General features: G+C 39.3%; 1 protein-coding gene across 1 annotated transcript in view; it reads right to left on the bottom strand.

The window, feature by feature from the left end:
- The window catches only part of grik3 (glutamate ionotropic receptor kainate type subunit 3), a gene marked incomplete at both ends in the record, with an annotated part of 87,359 nt that overhangs the window by 24,705 nt on the left and 39,726 nt on the right, over positions 1–22,928 (bottom strand). The window contains 7 exons of the mRNA XM_079164285.1: positions 2,097–2,204; positions 5,987–6,130; positions 8,166–8,336; positions 11,076–11,129; positions 14,150–14,331; positions 14,469–14,726; positions 14,920–15,093. Of these exons, the coding sequence (XP_079020411.1) occupies positions 2,097–2,204; positions 5,987–6,130; positions 8,166–8,336; positions 11,076–11,129; positions 14,150–14,331; positions 14,469–14,726; positions 14,920–15,093 (1,091 nt within the window). The remainder of the gene's footprint in view (positions 1–2,096; positions 2,205–5,986; positions 6,131–8,165; positions 8,337–11,075; positions 11,130–14,149; positions 14,332–14,468; positions 14,727–14,919; positions 15,094–22,928) is intronic.

The raw sequence follows: 22,928 nt of genomic DNA, 5'->3' as shown, positions 1-22,928 counted from the left end.
CAGTCTCCCACACAAGTGCCAGGTTGAACACATCTCCAGCAGCATTAGATGATTGGCTGAGTCACCTTTATATCAGCAAGCCAGGTTGTTTTTGAAAGCAGGGGGTATTAAGGTGCATCTTGAAAGAAATCAAGCATGATGGGCAAATCAAAGAAACCGGAATCATTTGATGAATTGTATGTTAAAACAACGAATATATTTTTTAACAGAATAAGATACTGTAGATTGCAATGAGATTTTCAAAACATGTAAACTGAATTACCTTCCCTCATCTTCAAACAAAGCTGTGCCACTTTTTCATGCAGATGTTGCCATATTTTACATGAATCAATTTAAGCAGACAAATAATGCTTCATGGTATTGGTTTCTGACGTGGTGTAAAAGTGCATGAAACACAAATATAAGGCTAAACAATGGTGCTAAAACGAGCAGAACATTATTAAAATAGCAATTATTGCAAAAAAAGGTTACAGTTAATTGGAATGAAGGTACAGCATGGGGCCGCAGGTTGGATTGCACTGTAAAAGTAATTTTGCTCTGCAGCCGCAGTGAGATAAACCAAGAGATTTGAAGAAATAAAGGGATTTATACATGCAAGAAGCCCTTAGGCAAAAAGCTCTGCATATTGTAGGGACACACTCTGGAACATATCGTTAGCACAAATAGTCCTGTGGCTGTCGGTAACAATCTCTGTTTGCAAGTCGAGCCCTCCACCAAACACTCCTCCTACCCCTCTTGCTTTCTTTATTACTACAGACACAGCTTTTAATATTCAATGGGGTTTGTCCTTGAGGTCGATCCATTTAAAGACATACACCCCCCCCCCCCCCCCCCCCCCCCACAAAAAAAGCATGAAAAACGTCTGTTAATGTCCTCCCTGCCTAATCCAGAGAGAGGCATGTGCTCTAATTTGAAAAGCACATTAGTTACAGCTTGTCACACAACCAAAGAGGACTCCAGGAGAGAGATTTAAAAATATCTCTGAATGCTTTCGGCTTTGCAAGATTCTCTTCTAATTGTACCCAATTACAATTAGCTTCATTCACGAAACATGATTAGCCAAATATTTGATTCAAAACTTATTTACTCATGCAACCACATGGAGAGCATTACATTTATTTCACCCTCCTGAGTATGCTGGCGTTGAGTGGAAGTGGCACTCTGAGAACCTGTTCATAATTCCAGCAGAAGCTCAAACTTGGGCTAATATTCAATTACAATGGATTAGTTGAGAAAAGTCCACATCTTAACCGGCTCAAACAGTTAAAGCCGATTCCACGGATATACACGAGAGAAAAAAATCCTCCGCCCGCTGCTGGATCAACGCTAACATGCTCCAGCGTGGGATTTGTCACAGACACAATGACAAGATGTTAATATGGCATCAAATACTTTTGCAAGATGTCTGTGCTTCAACTTAATTGACCACACGCAGGACAAGATGCCAGTGAAATAGAAAAGAAGAATCATTTCAAAGCAGCAATTTTTTTTTTTCTTGAACAGAAGGGTTACAAGCTGAAAAGCTGCTGCTATTTTATAGCGTGGAGCCTTTAGGGAGTACTTGAGGAAGTCATAATGGGACTTATCCCTATTTGATGTATTCATAATGTATGAAAGCCCTCTAGTAGAGAAAAGCTGTTATAGTCCAGGGGGTACTTTGCCTTCCAGTATAATAAAATAAGTTCTACATTACCAACCTTTTAGTTGTTTTTTTGTAAAACATGTTTATACAGCTCATTACCACCAAACAGCATTTTGGGCATCACCTCAAATCATCATTAAGAGAGGCTGCAATTAACACCCTAATGTGTACCCTAATCCAATTTGCTTTATGATCCACTAACTTATGCTTATGTTGAAACAGCCAATTTGCCTCCTTGTTAGGAGGTAAATGATACCGTCAAATTTGCATTATTCGTTCCACATCAAGTGGAAAAAAATCTGAAACGTATTTGTGAAATCAATAATCCATTAAATTCTTGTTTTATGGCATATTCATCACAGAGGTTCCACTTTATTTTACACTGCATGGGGTGACACATTGCTGCTGTGCTTTTATTCCATCGAAGAAAAAATTCAAGAGACAAAAAATGTACCTTTTCAAGTCCCTCCTCCTTTAAACTGATGACGTCCAGGTCGAAGTCTGTACGTAGACCACTCGTCTTGTTGAATGACAGTCTCCCCGTCAAACCATCCCAGTGGGACTGAAAGATAATATGTCGACATATTTATACTCATTCAAACACATTCATGTAGTAAGTTTAACATTACAAACCTTGTTTTGGTAATGTAGAATACTGCACATAAGAGTCTAAACCCGTACAATCTGATGCAATCAATACATTTGGGGTGCTTATGAAGCCTAATTGTTGTCCAATCAGATCTTATAAGAGATGCTGATTGAGCCAAGTATTGAGGCTGTAGTTTAGAAGGCATTGCATTATATCATGTTCACACCTACTGTCTACAACAAAGAATTTGATACACATTACAATATGACAAAAACAATTATAAACAAATAAGCAGAGAGCGATGTACAACGGCTATCAACAAAGCACAACACACTACAACACCCACTAACTTCTAGCTTACTAGATCAAAAGTACAAACACAAACCGTACAGGTTGCATTTCCTTTTTTTAATTACATTTTACATCTCAACGCCTCCAACGCATTTCCCTCCAGACTACGGAGTTAATTAACAACCACCTCCCTTTGCTTGATTCCCCATGGGGGAGTTGGGTAGGGGGTGGTGGTGGTGGTGGGGGGGGGGGGGGGGGGGATGTGTGGTGGACACATAACTGCCCATCCCCTATTACGATTCCCTGATACCCACCAGTTCTTCTCAAACTGTTGCTAATGGAGATAGCCATCTTTAAGCACTCGTGATGCTAATGCTTCTTACCTGTATCTGATTTGTACAACTGTTGGGGGGGGGGGGGGGGGGTCCTGTTTTAAAGTGGCATGCCCATATATATCTTTTAGCTTACTCGTTCACTCTGTTTGTCTCTTGTGATCTTTCCGCATAAACAGGTTTTTAGTTGTCTGGCCGTGTCACTTTCATTCAGTCACTGTCTGTGATGCGGGCACTAGATCTCAAATTATTATCGGTGCAATAGAGTAATCAATCCTTGTGTGTCGAGTTGCTGCGCTTTTATGATTTTTAAAAATCCAAACTGTCACAACCCTACAGGCTATAGCTCTCACTTGTCTTTGTTGTAGCTTGCCAGAATGTGTTGTGAGAAGATCGAAGCTTCAAGGATACATTTGTGGCACTCTCCTTTTTCAAACCCCCTCATACCTCATTCCATCTGGCCTATCGCCACCGAGGTGGGTGGCATGTTCAAACAGCTCTAATTCAGAGAGTGACATAAATGCCTCAGCCACATCCCACCCGAAGGGCCAAGTCGACCTTCAGAACATGTCAGACGCCTGTCTAGAAGAGAGTGTAAATCAGCCCAGAGTATGTGTTTTCATAACCAAACACTACAGTCCGTTTGTACAGGGACAATGCAATACTATTTCACTGGCTTTAGTCGTGATCACTGCAGGGCACTATAGCTGCTCATAGTACAGCTCGTTGGGGTAGCTAACAATGCTCACTGTTTCAACTGGCCTTATCCACCACACAAGACATTGTTTGTTGTGCATTGTAATGGTATAGGCCTTTGCGATACTATGTTTGCACATTTGGCAGACAAGCAGGAATTGCTGCTACAACTCATACACAAACAATAGTTTTCATCGATGTTGTGCCAGTTGGCGATGTGAAGCTGAGAAACATAATAATATGGGGCATTCCAGAGCGCAATTTTACACTTTACACAATACGTTCTTGGTATGATAGCAATGGTTGAAAACAGCCACGTCATGAGTGTAAGGATTTCGCATTTGCATTTTCTCAGCTTCCAGCATACTAAAAATAAAGATGCAGTAATGTTTTCTTTGTTGATACGTTGTTACAAATGGATGGCTACACATTGTAATTCTAGCTCTATAAAGACAGACAACAGGCCTCAATAATGTAGGCTTGACCGCCAATTTCTTTACCAAATTGCATACTGAAAATCAGATTACATGTACTTTCAATTCATCCCTAAAGGCCTGGCTTGGCCTCACCACCACCTCCTTCAGAACCTAAAGGAAGCAGCAGGGAAGGCTGGTTTGAGACTCCCAGCTGTATTTATATAGCCAGGGTTACCGTAGATTCCCACAGGTTTATCTGTCAAAGACGCCTCTATAAACTTAACGGGCAATGCATGATAACTGTTAACTTGTCTCTCTGGAGTGGCGAAGTGAGACTGCTTTAGTAGAAGACCAGAAGACACAAGACACCCAACTAATAAAACTATAGATAGCTGTGGACAGTAGCCAACACTGGTCTTGGTGTGCTGCACTGAAAACAAAAAGCACCTGTCTTAAATCCTGACAAGTCCCTTTTTAGTGCAACGCACAGACCTCAAGAAAGACCTGAATACACATGGACTGTCATCCTTGCTCCTAAACAGAAAGGATGAGGGTTTAAAACATCTATCCAACCCCTGCTATCTTTGCAGCTCAAGAGGAAATGGTTGTCTTTGAATACCAGTGGAGAGAACGAGCCTGCTGCCACTATAGAAGATCAGCCTTTGCTCTCTGAAGGATGTCGCATGGCTCTGCTGATGAAGAAAAGCCTTTGAGGAACCACCAGCGGTGGCCATTTCGAACCTTCCACTTATCCATACTTTCTTTCAAAGCAGATGCTTCTAGCGATACAGGTTGTATTTTCACATGAGGGGCCATACACACATGCCTCTGTGCACCTGGGTTGAAGGTACAGATCAGTGGACCTACAGTATGTGAAAGAGACTGCTTACCCACTGCTCCCTCCTTTTTCTGATTTGAGGAAAACTGCAGGCCAGGCAATGGCACAGTATGACAGAGGAGTTATGTTTTTTTGTGTCATCTGAAGATGGCCAGCCACAGCCACAATGGCAGCTTCCTCTTACTTTGGTCTTGGTTCCTCAGTGTTGTAGCATTTTTACTTTTAAACGTCTTTAGCATCTCGACGGAGAGGGATGTCGTCATGCTATGATTAGGTGAGTAGGGCTCAGGAGATCTATGGCCACAGTCTCACTGTCATCACTGTAAAGCTCAAGAGGGATCATCCCTGGAAAATAAGCCAAAAAGCATGCTTGGGACTTGTATATGCCGGCAGGATGCTTAGCACTGAGGCACGTAAACCAAAAGCAAAGACCTAACCTGTGCAGGACACAATCTTTGGACAAAGCCATGTGCACTGAACATAAGTTGTCAGCCATTTTGCTAATGATAAGTGGATGAGGAAAGAGGTTTAGCGCTGCCATTTTATATGGACAGCCCCCCATAGCCATCATTTTGATTGCACTGTGGGTATATGTAAATTTATTGGGCAGTTACCACAGATGAGGGATCCTGGTTAGAGGGCGAAGCCTGTGTGAATTACAGTAGATCCAGGAGGTTAAAGCTTTAATTTTAAGATAATAGTGGCAATTATAAAGAGAGAAAAACAAATGGAATTCCTACCGTTTATGAACCACACCCAGGACAAATAAAAATACAAATGATTTTGTTGTTTGAACAAATCAAGATACAAATAGCAGCGTCTCTGCACACCCTTAATCTGCCATTTTGCACAGGCTTGTTTGTGTATTCTGATGCAGTGTCAGACTCTCATGTTAGATTAAATAAGAGCCGACTACACTAGTTGTGCTTTCAAAAGGTTACAGTACGTGCTTTTCTGGTTATGAATACAGGGGATTTATAAAGCTGACAACAACACTGCTTTGATGTGTCTATCAAGGCTTGGTTTGCTTTGTCTGTGGATATGATTGATTTGCTGGGTAAAGATCCGAAGTCCCAAATGACTACACAGTCCACAATCCACTGCTATTGTCATGTTCACCACTCAGTCATTATGCTATAATATCAATAATCAAATAACAGCAGGCCAAATATGTCCCATCACCTCTTTGATGAAACTCATGAAGCGACCTCCAAATCTCCAGGGTTTGTGGCGGTGGCACTGCAGCGAGTTTACCGTCATCTGCGGAGCGTGCTGGTATGAGACGGATACAATGTGGACTGCGTCATAGGTCAGAGCCGCATCTGTCTGGAATAAGGGGTGAACATTAATTCAGCTGATGCCTGTGGAAATACATAAATAATGGTTTGGTCACCATCAAACTAATATGGAAACACCCAATGCAATTCTGACAGGATTTTTCTCAAATCACTTTTTAGTGCAGACATTTCATGTTCAGATCAATTATATACTTTATAATTGTCTTTCATTTTATTACATGACGGAGTCTTTAAAGGTGTACTTTGTACAACAATATTAAAATGTATTAACATACAAAATTAAATTATTAAAATGTATATATATATATATATATATATATATATATATATATATATATATATATATATATATATATATAAAAGCAGGTTAACAATCCTTTTCGTTTGAACTCATGGTGATGGCCAGCATATACTGTAGTTTTGTATTTTGGATTACAGACCTTTAAAAACTTAATTCCAGAATAATATAGGAAACATTTTAATGGAATTAAATGATTAATGTGTAATATCATAACAATGAGAAGTGCAAATTAAAAGAACATTTGAAATATAAATAATTGCTTACCTTAAATTGGCTAGTTAAATAAAGTCTATATTGATGAAATGTTAGACTTACACCACAAACGAGTCAATACGTCACAAATGGCCCACTGTTTGTCAACACCTGCACTAAAATTAATAATCATTCATTTCAGACTATACATATATTTACTGTCAACACAACTGTAGCTACACAATCTATAACAGTCTGAGTTCTCCACCAGAACAGCCTGAACAGCCTTTATTTATTGGTCTGAGTTCAACAAGGGCTGGATGCCTTCCATAAAGATCTCTCTGTTTGGATGGCATAATTACATTTCTGCAGATTTGTTTGTAGCATATTCATGTCTTGTCTCATCCCAAACGGGCTGTGGTGAGTTTGATATCTGGACAGCGTGGCCATTGGAGTAAGCCAAAGTCCCTATCATTTTCCTAGAAACATATTGAGACAATGGTGCATTATCCGTTATAAACGATCCATTTGAAAAAGATTGGCTGTAAAGGGATGCACCTGTGCTGAAACAATGTGAAGGGAGAATGGTGTGTCTGAGGGATAATTGGTGTGTAAGGGCTAAATGAATGTTCTCCACAGCATTATATCATACCCCATCTGTACAGTTGAAAGCGTAAAAGATTACCCAGTGGATTCGTGCTATTCTTGCCAATATTTGACCCTGCCATTAACAAGCCAGAGCAGAGCCAGGAATACTCTTCTGACGAGGTGGCGTCTTTCTTCCTCTTCAGTAATTTAGGTGGCACATCAGTGAACTTTTTTGACTTTTAAAGTTTATGTTAATAGTTTCACTTATTCTACCTTTTGGATGATTTATATGTTAATTTCTTTTGTACAGTCTTATGATTGTGTGCTTGTATTGTGCTGTTCTTGAGTTTTTCTTTTCAATACTGTGATTGTTTTTTCCTCTTGTTATGCTGTTCATGGGTTTAATGCGCGACAGCTTGTCCTTTCTGAGACCTCTTGTATATATACATGGTCCATTAAGTTATGTACATACTGCATACCTCTGCTATATGAAAGCTTGACTGGTTTTAGTCTTCTAACCTCTCTAATCAACAACAAACATGAGTAATTAGGAGGCATTGGGGGGTGCACACATTCCAGGACAATAGTTGTTTATTAGGGGCTGGACTAGTCAGTATGGTACTAATAGTCATACCACTTTTAAAATGATTTAAAATATCTTCCCCATTCAATTTCGTCGAACTGTCGCTGAATCTCTCACATCATTCATTTCTCTTCATACATGAGCCACAGCCTGAAAGAGTCAAACTGTTGTATAGATCAGAAAGTGTATTATTATTAAAGTGGTTATGGTAACTAGTGATAGTAGTTGCTGAGGTAAAAGAGTTGTTTGTTAATGGTTTGGTGTTAAGGTTAAAGCCATTTCTTACCATGGGCAAAAGCCATGATAGATAGACCGACAGATAGATAGATGCGGTGGTCCCTTTTATATTGACATTTTTGTGACTGACTTTAGATGGAACACAAAAGTAATAAAACATACCGTCATGACGCCCTCCAGCAGGCCCGATTCAGGCTTAGGTGGAATCTGCCTTTCCATCGACCATTTCTCCACAATGGATGCGACCTGGGGATTATCCACGTTGAGGATGCGGAAGCCGGTCATGTTCACACCACAGAAGCGATATGGCTCCAGGTCAATGGCCATCAGGTCCTTTTGAGAGACAACAATAATGAAAGACGGATTCTTGTTTAGTCTGCCAGCATCAAGCATCCTCGTTTTAAGTATTCATCCTGGATGCTTTCTCCTCACATGAAAAGAGAATGACACAGCTGCTCATTAAAGAGATGCTATATTAAGACCAAATGAAGTGAAAGGGAGGAGAAACACAGTAGTTTTCAATGTCAAATCAGGAGATTTAAGCATGGTGTCTGGAAGCAGTGTCTGTGTAATAAATGAAATATAAAAGGGCTCTGGTGGCGGAGTCGCTTTTCTGCTGGCAAACCCTTTTAGAATTGACAAATTGTTATTGTTTTTGTGCCTACGTGATAGTGAATTACACTGCACACACTACAAGCCTGTGATATATCTTGTCTTTCTTCATCATGTTCATCTTTATAGGTGCAAATTTCTTATTTGGGAGTAATTATTGTCTGTAGCTTAGACATATTAAAGAACAAGAATAAAAACAAACACAAATTCCATTGGATCATATTAATAATTCAACGCTTGCATTCCCTTGGCAACTTCCCTCAGCAATTCAATTTGAGCCGCTGTAATTTCTGGGGCAGCCATTGTAGCTGAAGTGTGAAGTCACATGTTGACACATGTCGTGCCGGAATAGGCCAGGGGGCTTGGGAAATACATTTGGATGAACATAGATATTTCATTAGCACCCTGTGGGGTTAGAGCTGGGGGAACGACAGCGTGTAAGACACTTACTAAGGAACGGTCGCCGCCAGTATCTGAAACATTTCTCCTCTTTTATTTCTTTCCCACCTGATCGTGGTGCAGTAATGTCTATTGTGAACAGAGATCAAAGTAAATCGCTGTTGTTCTGTATGACGTTAAATAAAGCTCAGAAAAGTAGATCAGGTTACAAGTTTCCTCTCTCTTTGAAGCTAAGAATCCAAACTAACTGGGACAGCATTGTTTGTAAAAAATATAATTCTTCTTTTGTGACATGTCAGAAAAGTGACTTGTTCCAATTATTAGTTCACTTATTTATTTGTTTTGCGTTGCTGCCTTCTACACACACCATTTAAAACACAACATCCTACAGCACCATTACACTGAAATCTTTACCCGGAGAACATGCTGTAGGTGTCTGAGTGCATATATACAGAAGTGTTATGGAGGTGGCAAGCATAACAAAGTTCTCAGCTTCAGGTTCTCAAAGATAGCTATGACAGACTCATTTTAGAGGACAAGGAAGTTATTATCCCCATACACTGCTGTTGCCTTGTCACGCTCTAATAAGTCGGCATTTCCGTCACCTCGGCAGATAAAACACAGACAGCAGTGGATTCCATCGAGAGGAAATTGTATTGCCATGTACACCACACAAGTATTCATCATTTTGGATCAAATCAAGCCGCCAGGTGTTATCTCCTTAATGGTGTGTCTATCAATATGACAGCTTATTGCAGCATCAGATTGATACCACACTCCTGATTCTATAAAGATATCCTGCCTTCATGTGAAAAAATGCTGTTGTCGTGGAAAATCCTATCAAATGAAAGTTTCAAAGTGAATCCTCTTGTAAATATTTCCTCCTTCCATCTATTAGGAAACTGTTCCACTCAAACACATGAACCAATATATTGACAATAAAAAGGAGTTTTTTTGAATCCCTTTTTTTAAGCAATAGACAATGCAATACATACACAACGTATGGCAGAACAGTGTCGTAGCCACGCTGTGTCGAGTGTGAAAGATGACACACATGATGCCTGGACCTTTGTGTCACGTCACATTATCACAACAGACTGGATGAGTCCGGAGAGGCAGGGAGTGTGTGTGTGTGTGTGTGTGCACGAGAGAAGCCGAAACACTGATGATAACAGAGAGTGAAAGGAACAGCACAGATCATGCTGGTATTCATTCCCATTCAGTCTGTTTGTCTCCAGATAGGCAGCGTCCCAGTGACGAGCAGCAACGGCTCCCTGCTGGGTCTGCTTGTATTAGTCAGACGGGAGATCTTTTTTTTTTTTATCAGAGTGGGAACTTAAAATGCTCAAGATGGGAATGAAGTAGTGACATACCCAAGTCACGTTTAATATATCTGTTACTGAAAATGTTCACGCCTAAATCATTTGAAATTTTAAGATAAGGCTGTCGATATATATATATTTTTTAGACGAAAACTAACAACATTTATTTATATTACATTATTTTGGAGGATTGTGGTGCTGATGAATTGTATTACACTATACATAAGCGTGTTAGTTATTTAGCCTGCCCTCATTGATATTCATGGGGTGGACAAAATATTAGAAACACCTGTCAGTATAACACAAGACAATTTGACAGCACCAAAGACTGCAGCGTCCACGGTGACCTTAAAGTTAAATCAACAAAAAGTGAACATTATTCTATTCGTTCATGAAGGTAGAATGTGTGCTACCATTTTATCCACATTTTGATGATTTCCACTTAAAAATATATAGCTTTTAGTTTATAGAATGTAGATCAATTTTGGTCTTTCTAACTTCGGAGCCACATTCAGTTTTGAGTCTCAAGCTGTTGACTTCGTTTAACTTCACTATAAAGGGCAGTGTTTACTACAGCACGCTGGAGACGCCATTATGCCTCCAGCTTGTCAAACAAAATTGATATTATGGACTGGATCCAAACCCCATTGGCAATTAGCCACTATTCATCAAAAACTCAAGCGGTAGGGAGATGAGAACAAACGAGACTCTATTTGCATTAACAGGCATGGTACATTACCAGAGTGGTGAAGATATAGTGGTAATACTCTGTCATCATCCCCATGGTCTGGGCCTGAAAGGATACGGAGACAGAGAATGAGAAAGAAAGTTGTGAATGAATAGAGACGGGATAGAGAAAATGGTCATTTTTCACGTCACAGTCAGAACAAACAATATCAAAGGCATGCACAAAAAGACTTCATCATTAAAGAGGAAAATAGCCAGGTTTTAATGAGCATATTGACTGACACGCTGATCATTTTGTGGACAACTTTCTGTTATCGCTTGTCGGGATTCCTGCACCATATGTGGTCCACAGAATTACAGAGAATAGCAGCAGCACTTGATGCTTTTCTATGCATTTAAATGGTTCGCAAGGGCTTGGGGCACGTGACGTTATTCCAGCAGAGAAGAGAGCCTTCAATCAAAAGAGCTCGGTAATCTTTGCCTCATATCCGAACGCTCCATCACTGCCACTTGTTTCACTCAATCTACATTCAAAGGCCCCACATTCCCATGGCGGCTGTTCTGCCTATTTAATTGTACCATCTGTCGTGGAAAAAAACAGCCAAGGTTATATAAATAAGATGCTGTGCTTATGTTGAGACAAATTCCCTTTTCCATCTAACGACATCAAGCCAAATACATGACATTGAAACTTTGTGTCACGTTTTGTATTGTGTAAGTATTTATTTCCCCTTTATTTGCACATTTAATAATATTATACTACATAATTTTGTCATCATTTCTATTCATCAATGTTTTTTATTTTGGTAAACCTCCATATGTCGGTTGTCTGGTAAACCGGAGGGTTGACGGTTCGGTCCTTGGCCGGGATGTGTTCTGAGTCGAAGTGTCCTTGAGCAAGACACTGACCCCCTAGCGGCTCCCTGGGCACCTGTCATGGGCAGCCCACTGCTCCCTGATACAGGGATGGGTCAGATGCAGAGACAAATTTCCCCCTTAACGGGATAAATATAGTATACAAAAAAACATATGACAATAAAGGGCACACAGAGTTCTTCTAAAAGACACCGGGGACCGGTCTTCCTCATTCTTATCCAATCTGAGAGGGAATATAACTGAACAGAGGCAGGTTTAATGCAGGTAAACCCATCAGGGTGGAGACAGGACCCGAGATTGTTAAGAATCATGGCATGAAAAACGAAATACTCCAAGGGCATAATGCAGCACTTGATATTTAAACCCTTTTAAAATAGTCGCGTCAGATCCTCCTTTTTACGCGTGCAGCTGCTGTACCAGTCAAGTCCGATTACACATCATTTTAGTTCAGTCCTTTGAATGCTCCTTATTGTCTTGGATAGGACCAACCTTTTTGTAAAGCTGTAAATGGAGCCGCCTGAACGTCTTATTTGACTGTAGTTCAGTGGCTGGTACATTTTGTCACTGCTGACTGCAAATCAAAACCAAGATGATATCCACACTTTTCCTTTAGTGAGAAAGTTATTTTACATGACTGTCACACCAAATTGTATTGAGAGATTTGTGTACTGCAATATTATTTGTAACCGAATTTAACAGACAGTTAGAATCTTTTAATCTCTAAAGTCCTTCAGAAGTTTCCAGACACTCAAATATCAATATTTGCAGTGTTTCTTTGCCAATAAACATGTTTGTGTTTTGATCTCTTGGTTTGAGAAGACAAGCTAATTTAATATGTCACCTGTGGGTTTTTTACTTGTGATGGACATTTATCATTTATTTTTGATATTTTACATACCAAATCGATGGAATGAAAGTAATGAAAATATACCTCAGTTGCACAATTTATGTCATAACAAAACAACCCTTCAATTGCAACCACACTGCACATTATTGAGCAACATAAGCTTTCACACATTCACGTTAGAGCTGTATTGTAACTGACCAATTATGCTCAAAAGGCAGTCAAACACATAACCAATCACCTGTTTGCCCTTAGTTTAAAAGCTGTAGTCTGCGCTATAGCACAGCACCCTGACAATGCGGTCATGGACTGGAACTGTCAGGAGCATTTTTGCCTCAAAACCTTCTCTCACTTCTTCTCTCAAGAGGACACTGATTCTTTGGTGCGAGATGTGCAGACTGGCCACGAGCGAATATGTGTCAACTTAGATCTCAATAACTTCGGAGGAGATGATGCATTTGGTAAACATGTTGACAAAAGCTGACAGCACACTGAATGGAGGGTGGGTGGATGGGGGGGGGGGCATCCACCAGCCTGTTCCTGACATCTATAAAGCATTAGAGCAACTACACAATATCTACTCTGTGCATCATACTGTTCTTTGTGACGGAAAATGATTTGTCTCAAAACATGTTGTGATAATGAAGCATTTTTGATCTTTTGCCTGTTTGTGGGACGTATGTGAAAGTCTGGCCATCCACGAAGAGAGTTGGAAATCATTTAAACAAGATCAGAATGCGTACAGTAACATATTAAGGCCATACTTGAACACTAAAAACTGAATAAGCATATTTTGAGCATTGTTTTCTATGTTCTATATTTGATTGAATTTTAAATCTAGAGAATTAACTGGCAAACACCTGGTTCCATCAAATGGTGAAGGCCCAGGATCCATTGTGAGAACCACCCATTACATTGACATTGTTTTACTCTCTACATCAAATGCCAACAGATGCAAAAATAAACAGCTGTGCATCACAACTGATCCCTTTTCAACAACATCAAATTATGACAGGTTTCTCTGCTTAACATCATAAGATTGTTCACTCCAAGATGTATATCTTCCACAAGTTCTCAAATATCAATACATCAGTTTTAGATTTGATATCTACCGTTGGACACGACTGTAGTTGTCTCAGCAAGCAGGTGGCACAAGTGGAAAGCCCATACTCTCAAAGCGGAGTTTCAATGCTGCTTCATTATTTCCGACACACCTTCTGCTGCTACTCTCCTCCCGCGTTCTTGCCAATTCAAAGCCTCCATCTTTTCATTCTCAACACATTTGATCATCTGAATGCGAAATCAGCTGGTGCCAGTGAGAGTGTGGAAGAGGGCCAAATGCTTTCAATGTTGAACAACGCTAAGATACAACATCAGGAGGGTGTGCTCCACAGTCTCCCGCTAACCTGTTTGAGAACCTGTGCCGCCATTTGGTGATTGCAGTCAAAGATGATGCGAAACTCCCGGCTTCTCTTCATTTCTTTGAGAAGGGGTCTCGTGTCCTGCGTGTCAAGAGGAAGCTGACGAATCTTTAGCCTGATGTTGTACCTGGACGGGGCCATTATCAGCTCCTGTAGTCTTATCAGACCTGAGGAAGAGAAATGGCACACATGAAGACAGGGCCATGAGTGTCACAAAGAAAATGCAATCCTATTGTGTCATACTTTGCACATGTGCACCCTGTTTGTGAGAATAAATCATATAATAATATAATAGTCTGTTCACCTGTGCTGTCATCGTATACGACGGTGGCTGTTTTCCATTTTAGAAACTGCACCAGGTCCAGGATGGCATAGCTTAGTGAAGAATAATCTGGGTACAAATTGGCATAAAAGCTGTCTCTGTTGTCCAAGGGGTGATGTTTCCACCGCACCTGGACGTGCGGCACTTCCAATGCATTGCAGATGGACTGCACGGCGTTTGACGACGAACTATGCGAGGGCCCAAATATTGCAACCACACCTAAAGACAGCTGGTCACATGCTAGAGAGGAGCAAGAGAAGACAGCTTGAGAATACAGTGTGTCAGCTCTTCAATCACAGTCCATTTAGAAAGGATTCACAAATACTGAAGATTTGTTCCAATAAATTCCAGATGTTGATATGAAAGCTACAACAGATTTTTGCTGTCTTTTGACTAATTCTCTTCCACAATGCAATCCGAACAAGCCACTCACCTTTTCTTGACGCCTCAAAACTGTCGTAGATATTAATCCTCTGTATGTCATATGTTAATGTTGTGTTTGGCAACAAAGTCCTGTTTCTGTTAATGTTATTGACAGCAAATTTAAAGGCAAGCTCCTCTGCGCTAACAAGTGAAACGGGTCCATCTGTTTGTTCGAAAATCCCACCTGAAAAACAAGAGACAGAGAGAGAGAGAGAGAGAGAGAGAGACACGTGAGGCCCATGACAAATCGCTCTCAAAACATAATCACAGGAAAAGGAGAAACTCAGACACAATTCCAGGTAGGGCTAAATGGAGAAAAATATTGAGAGGGCGTTTGCACTTAGGACTAGCTTTGAGGGGAGCAGTGCACATAACATGAGGTATTAAATTTGCTCAGCAAACATGGAGCAACCCTCTCCATTTTCAGTGAATGCTGAAAAAAACCAATATCAGCTTTGAAGTCTAAAGCCATAATGGGATTTATGGAGTGTATGTGTGTGTGTGTGTGTGTGTGTGTCTGTATGTCTGTCTGTCTGGTCCATCAGGGCAGCAGGATATCTCAGGCTCTTGTCTCTCCATTAAAATGTCCTTTTATTTCACCGGAAGACCACATTGTAGGAGCAGATAACTGGACGCGAGCACTCTTCTTTTATATGAAATTCAAAGGAAAGTATTTTTCCATTTTTTAGATGGGCTGGACTACTGCTCAAAACTTAAAAAACATGTCAATGTGCACATCAAAGTAGAGCATCGCCTGAGATGGTGGTGAGTATCAGACCATCAGTGCTGTATACATCCTTCAGCATAGAGCAAAGAAATATATATATATATATTTTTTTTTCAATAGTTAGCCTGATGAATGAAGTTTTAATGATATATTGGACTTGCAGGGCCCACAATGGAGCTTAAACAACCAAAATATATCAAATTTAATTCAGGTCACTTGAAGTGGGACTCCACCAATATTAGACCAGTTTATTTATTATGGAGAGCACTACTCATTGTGTGAAAACAGTTGTCTTCTGTAGCTTTAAATGATGATGTCATAATGATGGCCTTGGAGACTTGCAATGTATAACAATATAACTGAAAGCTTGTATTTCATAGAGCTTGAAAAAAGTTTAACAGGCCATGGGTTAAAACATTTGCATATTGAGAAATGTATGATCCAATGTTTTTAGAATATATATATATATATATATATATATATATATCTACCTGTAAAAATGTTGAAACAAACAACTCAGATATTTGAATAACTTCACCTTCACACTCCTTTTGTAACTTCCGTGTTTACTTTCAATATCTATCTCATGATGTCTCTTGTGATGGAAGTGCATTTCCAGTTCCTACTGAATTGTCCCTTACGGAGGAAACCCAGATAAAAAGGTTGCGTGATGTGACTCGGTGTGTGTGAAGAACACTTTATGCAGCCTTTGCATAAGTGTGCATGTGCATCCAAATCTTTATAGACCTTATATAAGATGTGATCCCCCCCCATGTGTTGCTCAAACTATTTAGTAATTTATGTATGGAAATTCAGTTATTTTCGTTTCATTTTAACACAGATTATTCAGTAGTCAGAGTATTTTCTTTGGCAATTTTTCCCTGTCATGTCAACCTCTGCATCTAACTTTAAAAAAAGAATCTAAGTTCCACCATTTGTGTGTAATTGGTAAAGTAAGAAACATTACAAGTACTGTCAAATGTAAGACAACAAAGTCCCTCTGTGGCTCAGCTGCAGCCTTTAAGAAGACAGTTTAGACAGTTTCTTAAAAGATGCCTGTAGGAACATCAGCTTATAGAGAGTCTGGCTCCTCCACCTCCACTCCCATCATAACACACATTTCAATAACAAAGCAAAATGTCTCTGCCATCTTCAGGCAATAAAAAAAAAAAAGAAGAAAGTTCACAAAGTTGATACTTTATGGCCGTCATTTAAGTTATAGAGACATCCCTTTGAAACCTGTTTCCCCCCGCAGTGAGATCACAACATTTCGAAACACTAAATCACCGTAGTAGATTTATTTCTGCTGCCTCTTTGTGCTGAGTTTGACTCAGATCACTCTTTAGGATGATCTTGAGATATCCAACTAACAAAGACCACAGCAAAGAGAAAAGCAGCACATCCTCAAATGTCTCTGGACCCATCACAATGTTGGGCACTTTTGCTTGATAATTGACAGAAATGATCAGAATGACGATCAACTAATCAACCAATGGTTTCAGCAGTTGCTTCACTTTGTTGGAGTATATGAACTTGTAGTACATCTCACTGGAATATTGCTATTCTTACCTTCAATTGGATGATTGAAATACTTCTTGAAATAATCTTAAAAAAATATTGAATTCGGTACACTATTCCGAAACAGTGACTGGATTCATATGCACACCATTATTATATATCAAAAGGCACAGGGGAAAAATATATATAAAAAGGCTTTACATTAATTAGGCCTAATGGGATTTAAAGAACACAGAATGATTTATTTCCGTATTATTTGTGTTCAGGATTTTGCACTCCCATGGCCTAGCACACAAACACTGCCTGCCAACCCGGTATTATTTCACTAATCCTAGAGAATACCTGGTTACAGAGAGCTGAGCTTGGAGATAGCACCTGTGACCTGCTGATGCCCCTGAAGAGACCCCCGGTGACTGGATCACTGACTCACATATCTCGGCTCCTGTAGGCAGAGTGGCAATTCTGGAAGCCATGCTCATCTTACTATTTATGACTCAAAGCCTCCCTGGATTGCAAAGGGACGTGATGCATAAACCGCCCGGTGGAATGCGTCACATTAAAATAAATGAATCCTTCCATTTCATGGGGAAATCTCATTAGAGTACATTAAGTAATTGCTGGAGTATATAGTAATTTGACTGTTAAGAGGATAAGATGTGCACTGCTCAGAAGCACTTTAACAAATTTAATAAACAGGGGGAAACCTGCTCCTTGGGAGGAAAATCCTGCGGATAATTTGCTTTTCCCTTTTTAGAAGTCTGCCATAAGCACAATGGCCTTGAAGCCTTAATGTACAAGAGCTCCCGCAACTTTATCCAATAAGGGATAAGCGGTTCTTTTTTAGCATCGCACAAAATCTACTCTAATGATGTCGAGATTGGAATATTATGGAATATGTTTACAAGTTCCCATTTTAACAACCGCACCGAATGTTCGTTATTGCGGTGGGCGTTTGCAAATTGAGATGCATGAATTTCCGACTCGTTCTTGTGAATCAGTCAAAAGGCTTTAAATTAGCATGCCTCCAATAGACAAGAACACAAAGGGCTTTAATTAGTCTCTATGGTCCTACCACAATATATAAATCAGCTGCTAATTGCAGCTGTTTCCATAATTTGTCCTTTGAGGACTTAGTGGATCAGCTGCATTCAAAAGCCACAGAGTGATATATGTGAGGAGAAGACGACCCAAATTTGACTCTTAAACTGCACCATTCTAACTTTACACAGATAATAACAGACAGTGGGGACAACTAGTGGTATTGTAAAATATAGTGATATTAATGCTAAAGTACTGCTCAGTGTAGAATGAATTAAGATATAACAAATAAGGCTTGTCAGCTGTCAATCAGAGTCACTTTCTCCAGGTATTTTCCAATTTTTTTTCACACATCTGTACTGCTGGTTTTATCACAATGCTTCAGTAACACAAATAACCGGAAAAACACTTCTGTAGATGATAATCCTCATCCAGCGGTGTTTTAACGGTGCTGACATGTATCGTAGCATATGTTAAGATGATTTGAAGACCTCGTCACACGATGCAAAGGTATTAACAAAGTACAAAGCCAGGATGTATAAGTGCAGCTAACCCGGCAACTGCACGGTAATAGCTACATTCAGTGTATATATTATACTGTTAAATTGTGATACCAAAAGCGCATAGTATTCAGAAAGATTTGAAAACCCTTCAACTAAGAAATGTGACCAAAGTGTAGATTACAAGTGCAACATTTTTTTTATTATTTAAGCTAATAAATTATACATCAATAAAACACATGGCCTGCATGTAAATGAAAGCCTTTGGTAATCTGTGGTGTGAATGAAAATGAAGCTGATTTTTATTCTTAAATAGAAGCTGTGAGTGCAGAGGGGTCTGCAAGGCCTAAAGGAACGGACAGGGACAAGCTGTGTCAAGTCAAAATCAAAAGTTGCACGTTTCAGCTGTACGTGCCCTTCCAAGAGTCCATGTTGTAGCATGAAAGCCCCACATGTTATGTTCAAACAACGTGGGCAAGTGCACAAGCATAAACCCACCCTCTGCTTTTAAGGAGTGGCAGACTGCCTGCAAGCCATCTAAGGCTGGAATCAACTGGGTACCACTGAAAATACTTATTTTTAACATCTACTGCATGTAAAGACTTGAAAGAATGATGTGAGTGACAGAATGACAGTCTGACAAAACAAAGCAACATTAAAATAGACTGATGTCGGGGTTGTTTTTGCTATTTCAGTTTTATGGTTGGATGACTTTTACAACATTATGGTAAAGATAAACATTATACAGTTGAAAAATAGTATTTTGCCAAAGAAATTGAACATGTTTCTGCAATATTACACTTGGTCATGTTACTGATTTTCTAATTTCTAATGAAATGTAATAACCTAAAAAAAATGTAGAGTAGCTTAAATATATTGCTGATTTTTTATTTAAAGCAAAGCTGCTTTCCGTTTGATTATTTATTCATTCAATTGTTTGGGCTTGCATCCAAGATTAGAGAAGTCATATTTGTTTGCAATGTAATGTAAACATCGGTGTGTACGTGAACATTTGTGTTGCTGTCCTTAAAAAAATGACACAACAACACGACCCAAAGAGGGTCAGATTAACATCCAATGTCTCAAGGAATCAGAACATTTTGATTTTCAGCTGAAAAAAATCTCACAGTTTAAACAGTTCATTTTTTTCTTTTTGTTCCATCCAACAATATGTGTTGAAAGGAATGCAGTACCCACAAGGCAAGGTCATGTTTGGCATCTGCACATTCTACTACTGAGGTAAAAACTGTGATGACATTGCCCTTGTTCAACATGAAATCTCAGGCAAGATCGATAACATTTCTGTTATTTTCTGCCAAGCAACAATCTGACCTTACTTGCAGATGCAACGAGCCTCACTTGTCCTTCTAAACCCGTGTAACTCCATTTTGGGGAGGCTGTTCAAAAGCAGAGCAGTCGATTTTATTGTTTTAGTCGAAATCGACAACAAATAAGATGTACTACAGTAAGTTATTTTTCCAAAACTGCAACTCAAAACTGAAGTATTTCTACAGTATATAAAAGTCCATAACTGCTAGATATAGACCATAATAGATGGACATATACTGTAAGTGTATGGAGCACATATTTTAGTTTTATTGCCCTCCATTTTATGAGACAATTTGCTTGTTAAAACAAACTCCTTGCCACCAGACAAACCAATGTGGAAGCCCAAACAATGAAACTAGCTCATTATGCTCTTGGATACATACAGTACGTGCTCGCCCACTGCATCTCTGAGTGTTGCTCTTTTGTACTTTCTTTTCACTGGTGGGATTCCCAATCTCCCTCTGAATAGCTTCCTGTCTCCCTGGATGTGCAACAACACTCAGTTACACAATGATGGCTGCAAATAATGACCAGTACAAAGCACACACACAAACCGCCACAAACGTTTGGAAATGCAGCCAATTCCGAGAAGAATATGTTCCCTCATAATTATGGATAACAACACAACACTTGGGACTCACTGTTATACAATACAGAGACCAGCGGTTAGGTTTACCCAATACGGCAGTTTTTTTCCGCAAGTGGTAAAATAAAAAGCAGGCCCGTGATCTGTTAAGATTTAATCAATGATGAGTATCATGAGAGGAAATTAAGGGTACTTGTTAATTAATAGTGTCTGGCAGCATGTTGGCTCATTAGTTAGCAAAGTCACCTCACAGCAAGAAGGTTCCGGGTTTGATCTTAGCTTTGGTTCTTCTCCCCATGTTTCCCCCACTGCTTTGCTTTCCTCCTGCGGTTCGAACACATGCAGGTCAGGTGAATCTAAGACTCTAAAATTGCCTGTTAGGTGTCAGTGTGAATGTGTTTGCCCACATTTTTAAACCCTGCAGCGAATCAGTGACCCTGTTCAGGTGTTCCCGTGTCTTTCTCCAAATGCTCCAACCACCCTTAATAATAAGGGGGCATGGATGAGTCATTCCTCTCGTTAATGGTCCGCTAACTAATCATTTAAAATCTCGACAAATTATTGTTTAAAATGTTACCATTAGAGGAACACGTATGAGAAGTGTGCATGTGGAAATGAACACCTGTATTGGAGTTTTAGTTTACACTAAAAGTGTGATAGCGACTGACGGGTATGTGCTGACATGCTAATGCTAGCACACATGTTCACTGCAAAACACCACAACTGACTATTAACACTGTGAAAATTAATAGAAATTAATAAATGTCGTCAGGCCTTCTCAAAAGGTTTTTGGTAATGTGGATGATTATGTAAGCTAAGCAGTGATGAAGCTTACACTATAACAGGGCCCATGTTATGGTTGACATCTGCTGTTGAGTGTTTGTGTTCGCTGATAATCCATGAAAATTAATATAAATAGAAGAATAAAGCCGACACTTAAATTCAATGGCAGCTTCATTGTAGCCTCAACAATTGTAGTCAACAATGACATTATACTAAGCTCTTATGAATGCCTGTTTGAGCACTTTAAAACATTTATTCATTATAAAATCATATAGTAGGACAACACTGATACTTATAAATGGACACATTCTAATGTCATTGAGTAGTATGAAAATACTGTGACAGTACTGCTAGATTCTGCTTTCAATATCAAATATAAGTAGCTCTTATATACATTATTTGTATTTGATAACTGAATTTATCAGGTGTCAGTAAATGATAACACATTTAACAGAATGTAGTGACTGGTTTTTACCAATAGTCTCGTTTAATTCAACTAAGACTTCACTGGGCTAATGTTCTATTCAAACCAGAAGAGGAATATCAAATTAGCCCCGACAACTGACCCTCTATATTAGCAACGTGAGCCATGCTGTCAGTAAGGAGATTGGTTTTGGGTTACTTTCCTTTTTCATAAACTTGACAGTGAATCGATCAGATGTATTCTGACAAGGAAAATACGGTTTCACAGCTCCTCAACAACGGTTTGGATATTTAAACTATGACAAAAATGAACATTCTGACTCACCTAAATGATATCCACAACATCTTATCCATTTGTTAAGGTTGTAAATATTTGAGTATAAACTCATTCAGCAGTTGTCTTAAAATTAAAACCATTAATTAATGCCACTATAATATTCCTCACAACTCCAGATTATGAAGAAATGAGCATCCTGTTAGTTTTTGTATTTGGCTGACACGTATGCCAAATACATGCAAATCTGGCTTTAGTCTCCTCCCACTGGCATCTGGTCTGAATGCAAAGAAGTTTAAATGACTTGAAAAAAACATAAAACCAACTGTTCCAAAATAAATAAAATAATAATAAAAAGTGTCTTACAACAGATTACTACTGACATTATTAGTGTGAAGACCAATGCGCTATAACTGATACAACCATATGTATCTATTTGAAATCTCAAGCAATAAACATCAGGTAAAATATTTCCCCGTAGATTTATTACCTTGGGGAATAAAACTCTTCATATATTTATTCTGTTCCACACACATACACACTATTTCTTCTCGGAGCATACGGGAGACAAAGTTTGCCTCCGTGACTTGTCTCTCACACACACGGTGTCTCTGCAAAGCCGACTTGAATTAGAGCTTCCATTTGTCACTCAGACTGATTAATGCAGTCTTCTTTGTCTTAATGATGTATTTAACGCACTATTTGTAACTACCAATAACATGGCAAACAATTGTTACCTCAAATGCTCTCAGCAATCCATTATGTAGAGTGAGGATTTACATGTACTACTTTGACAGGCTGTGCTTGTAGTAAATGTATGTTTTGTTGTATTATTTACTTA

Source organism: Pholis gunnellus, assembly GCF_910591455.1.
Source record: "Pholis gunnellus genome assembly, chromosome: 8".
Classification (NCBI taxonomy): domain Eukaryota; kingdom Metazoa; phylum Chordata; class Actinopteri; order Perciformes; family Pholidae; genus Pholis; species Pholis gunnellus.
Note: the sequence above shows the minus strand (reverse complement) of the source record. Positions and strands in the feature narration are given on the sequence as shown.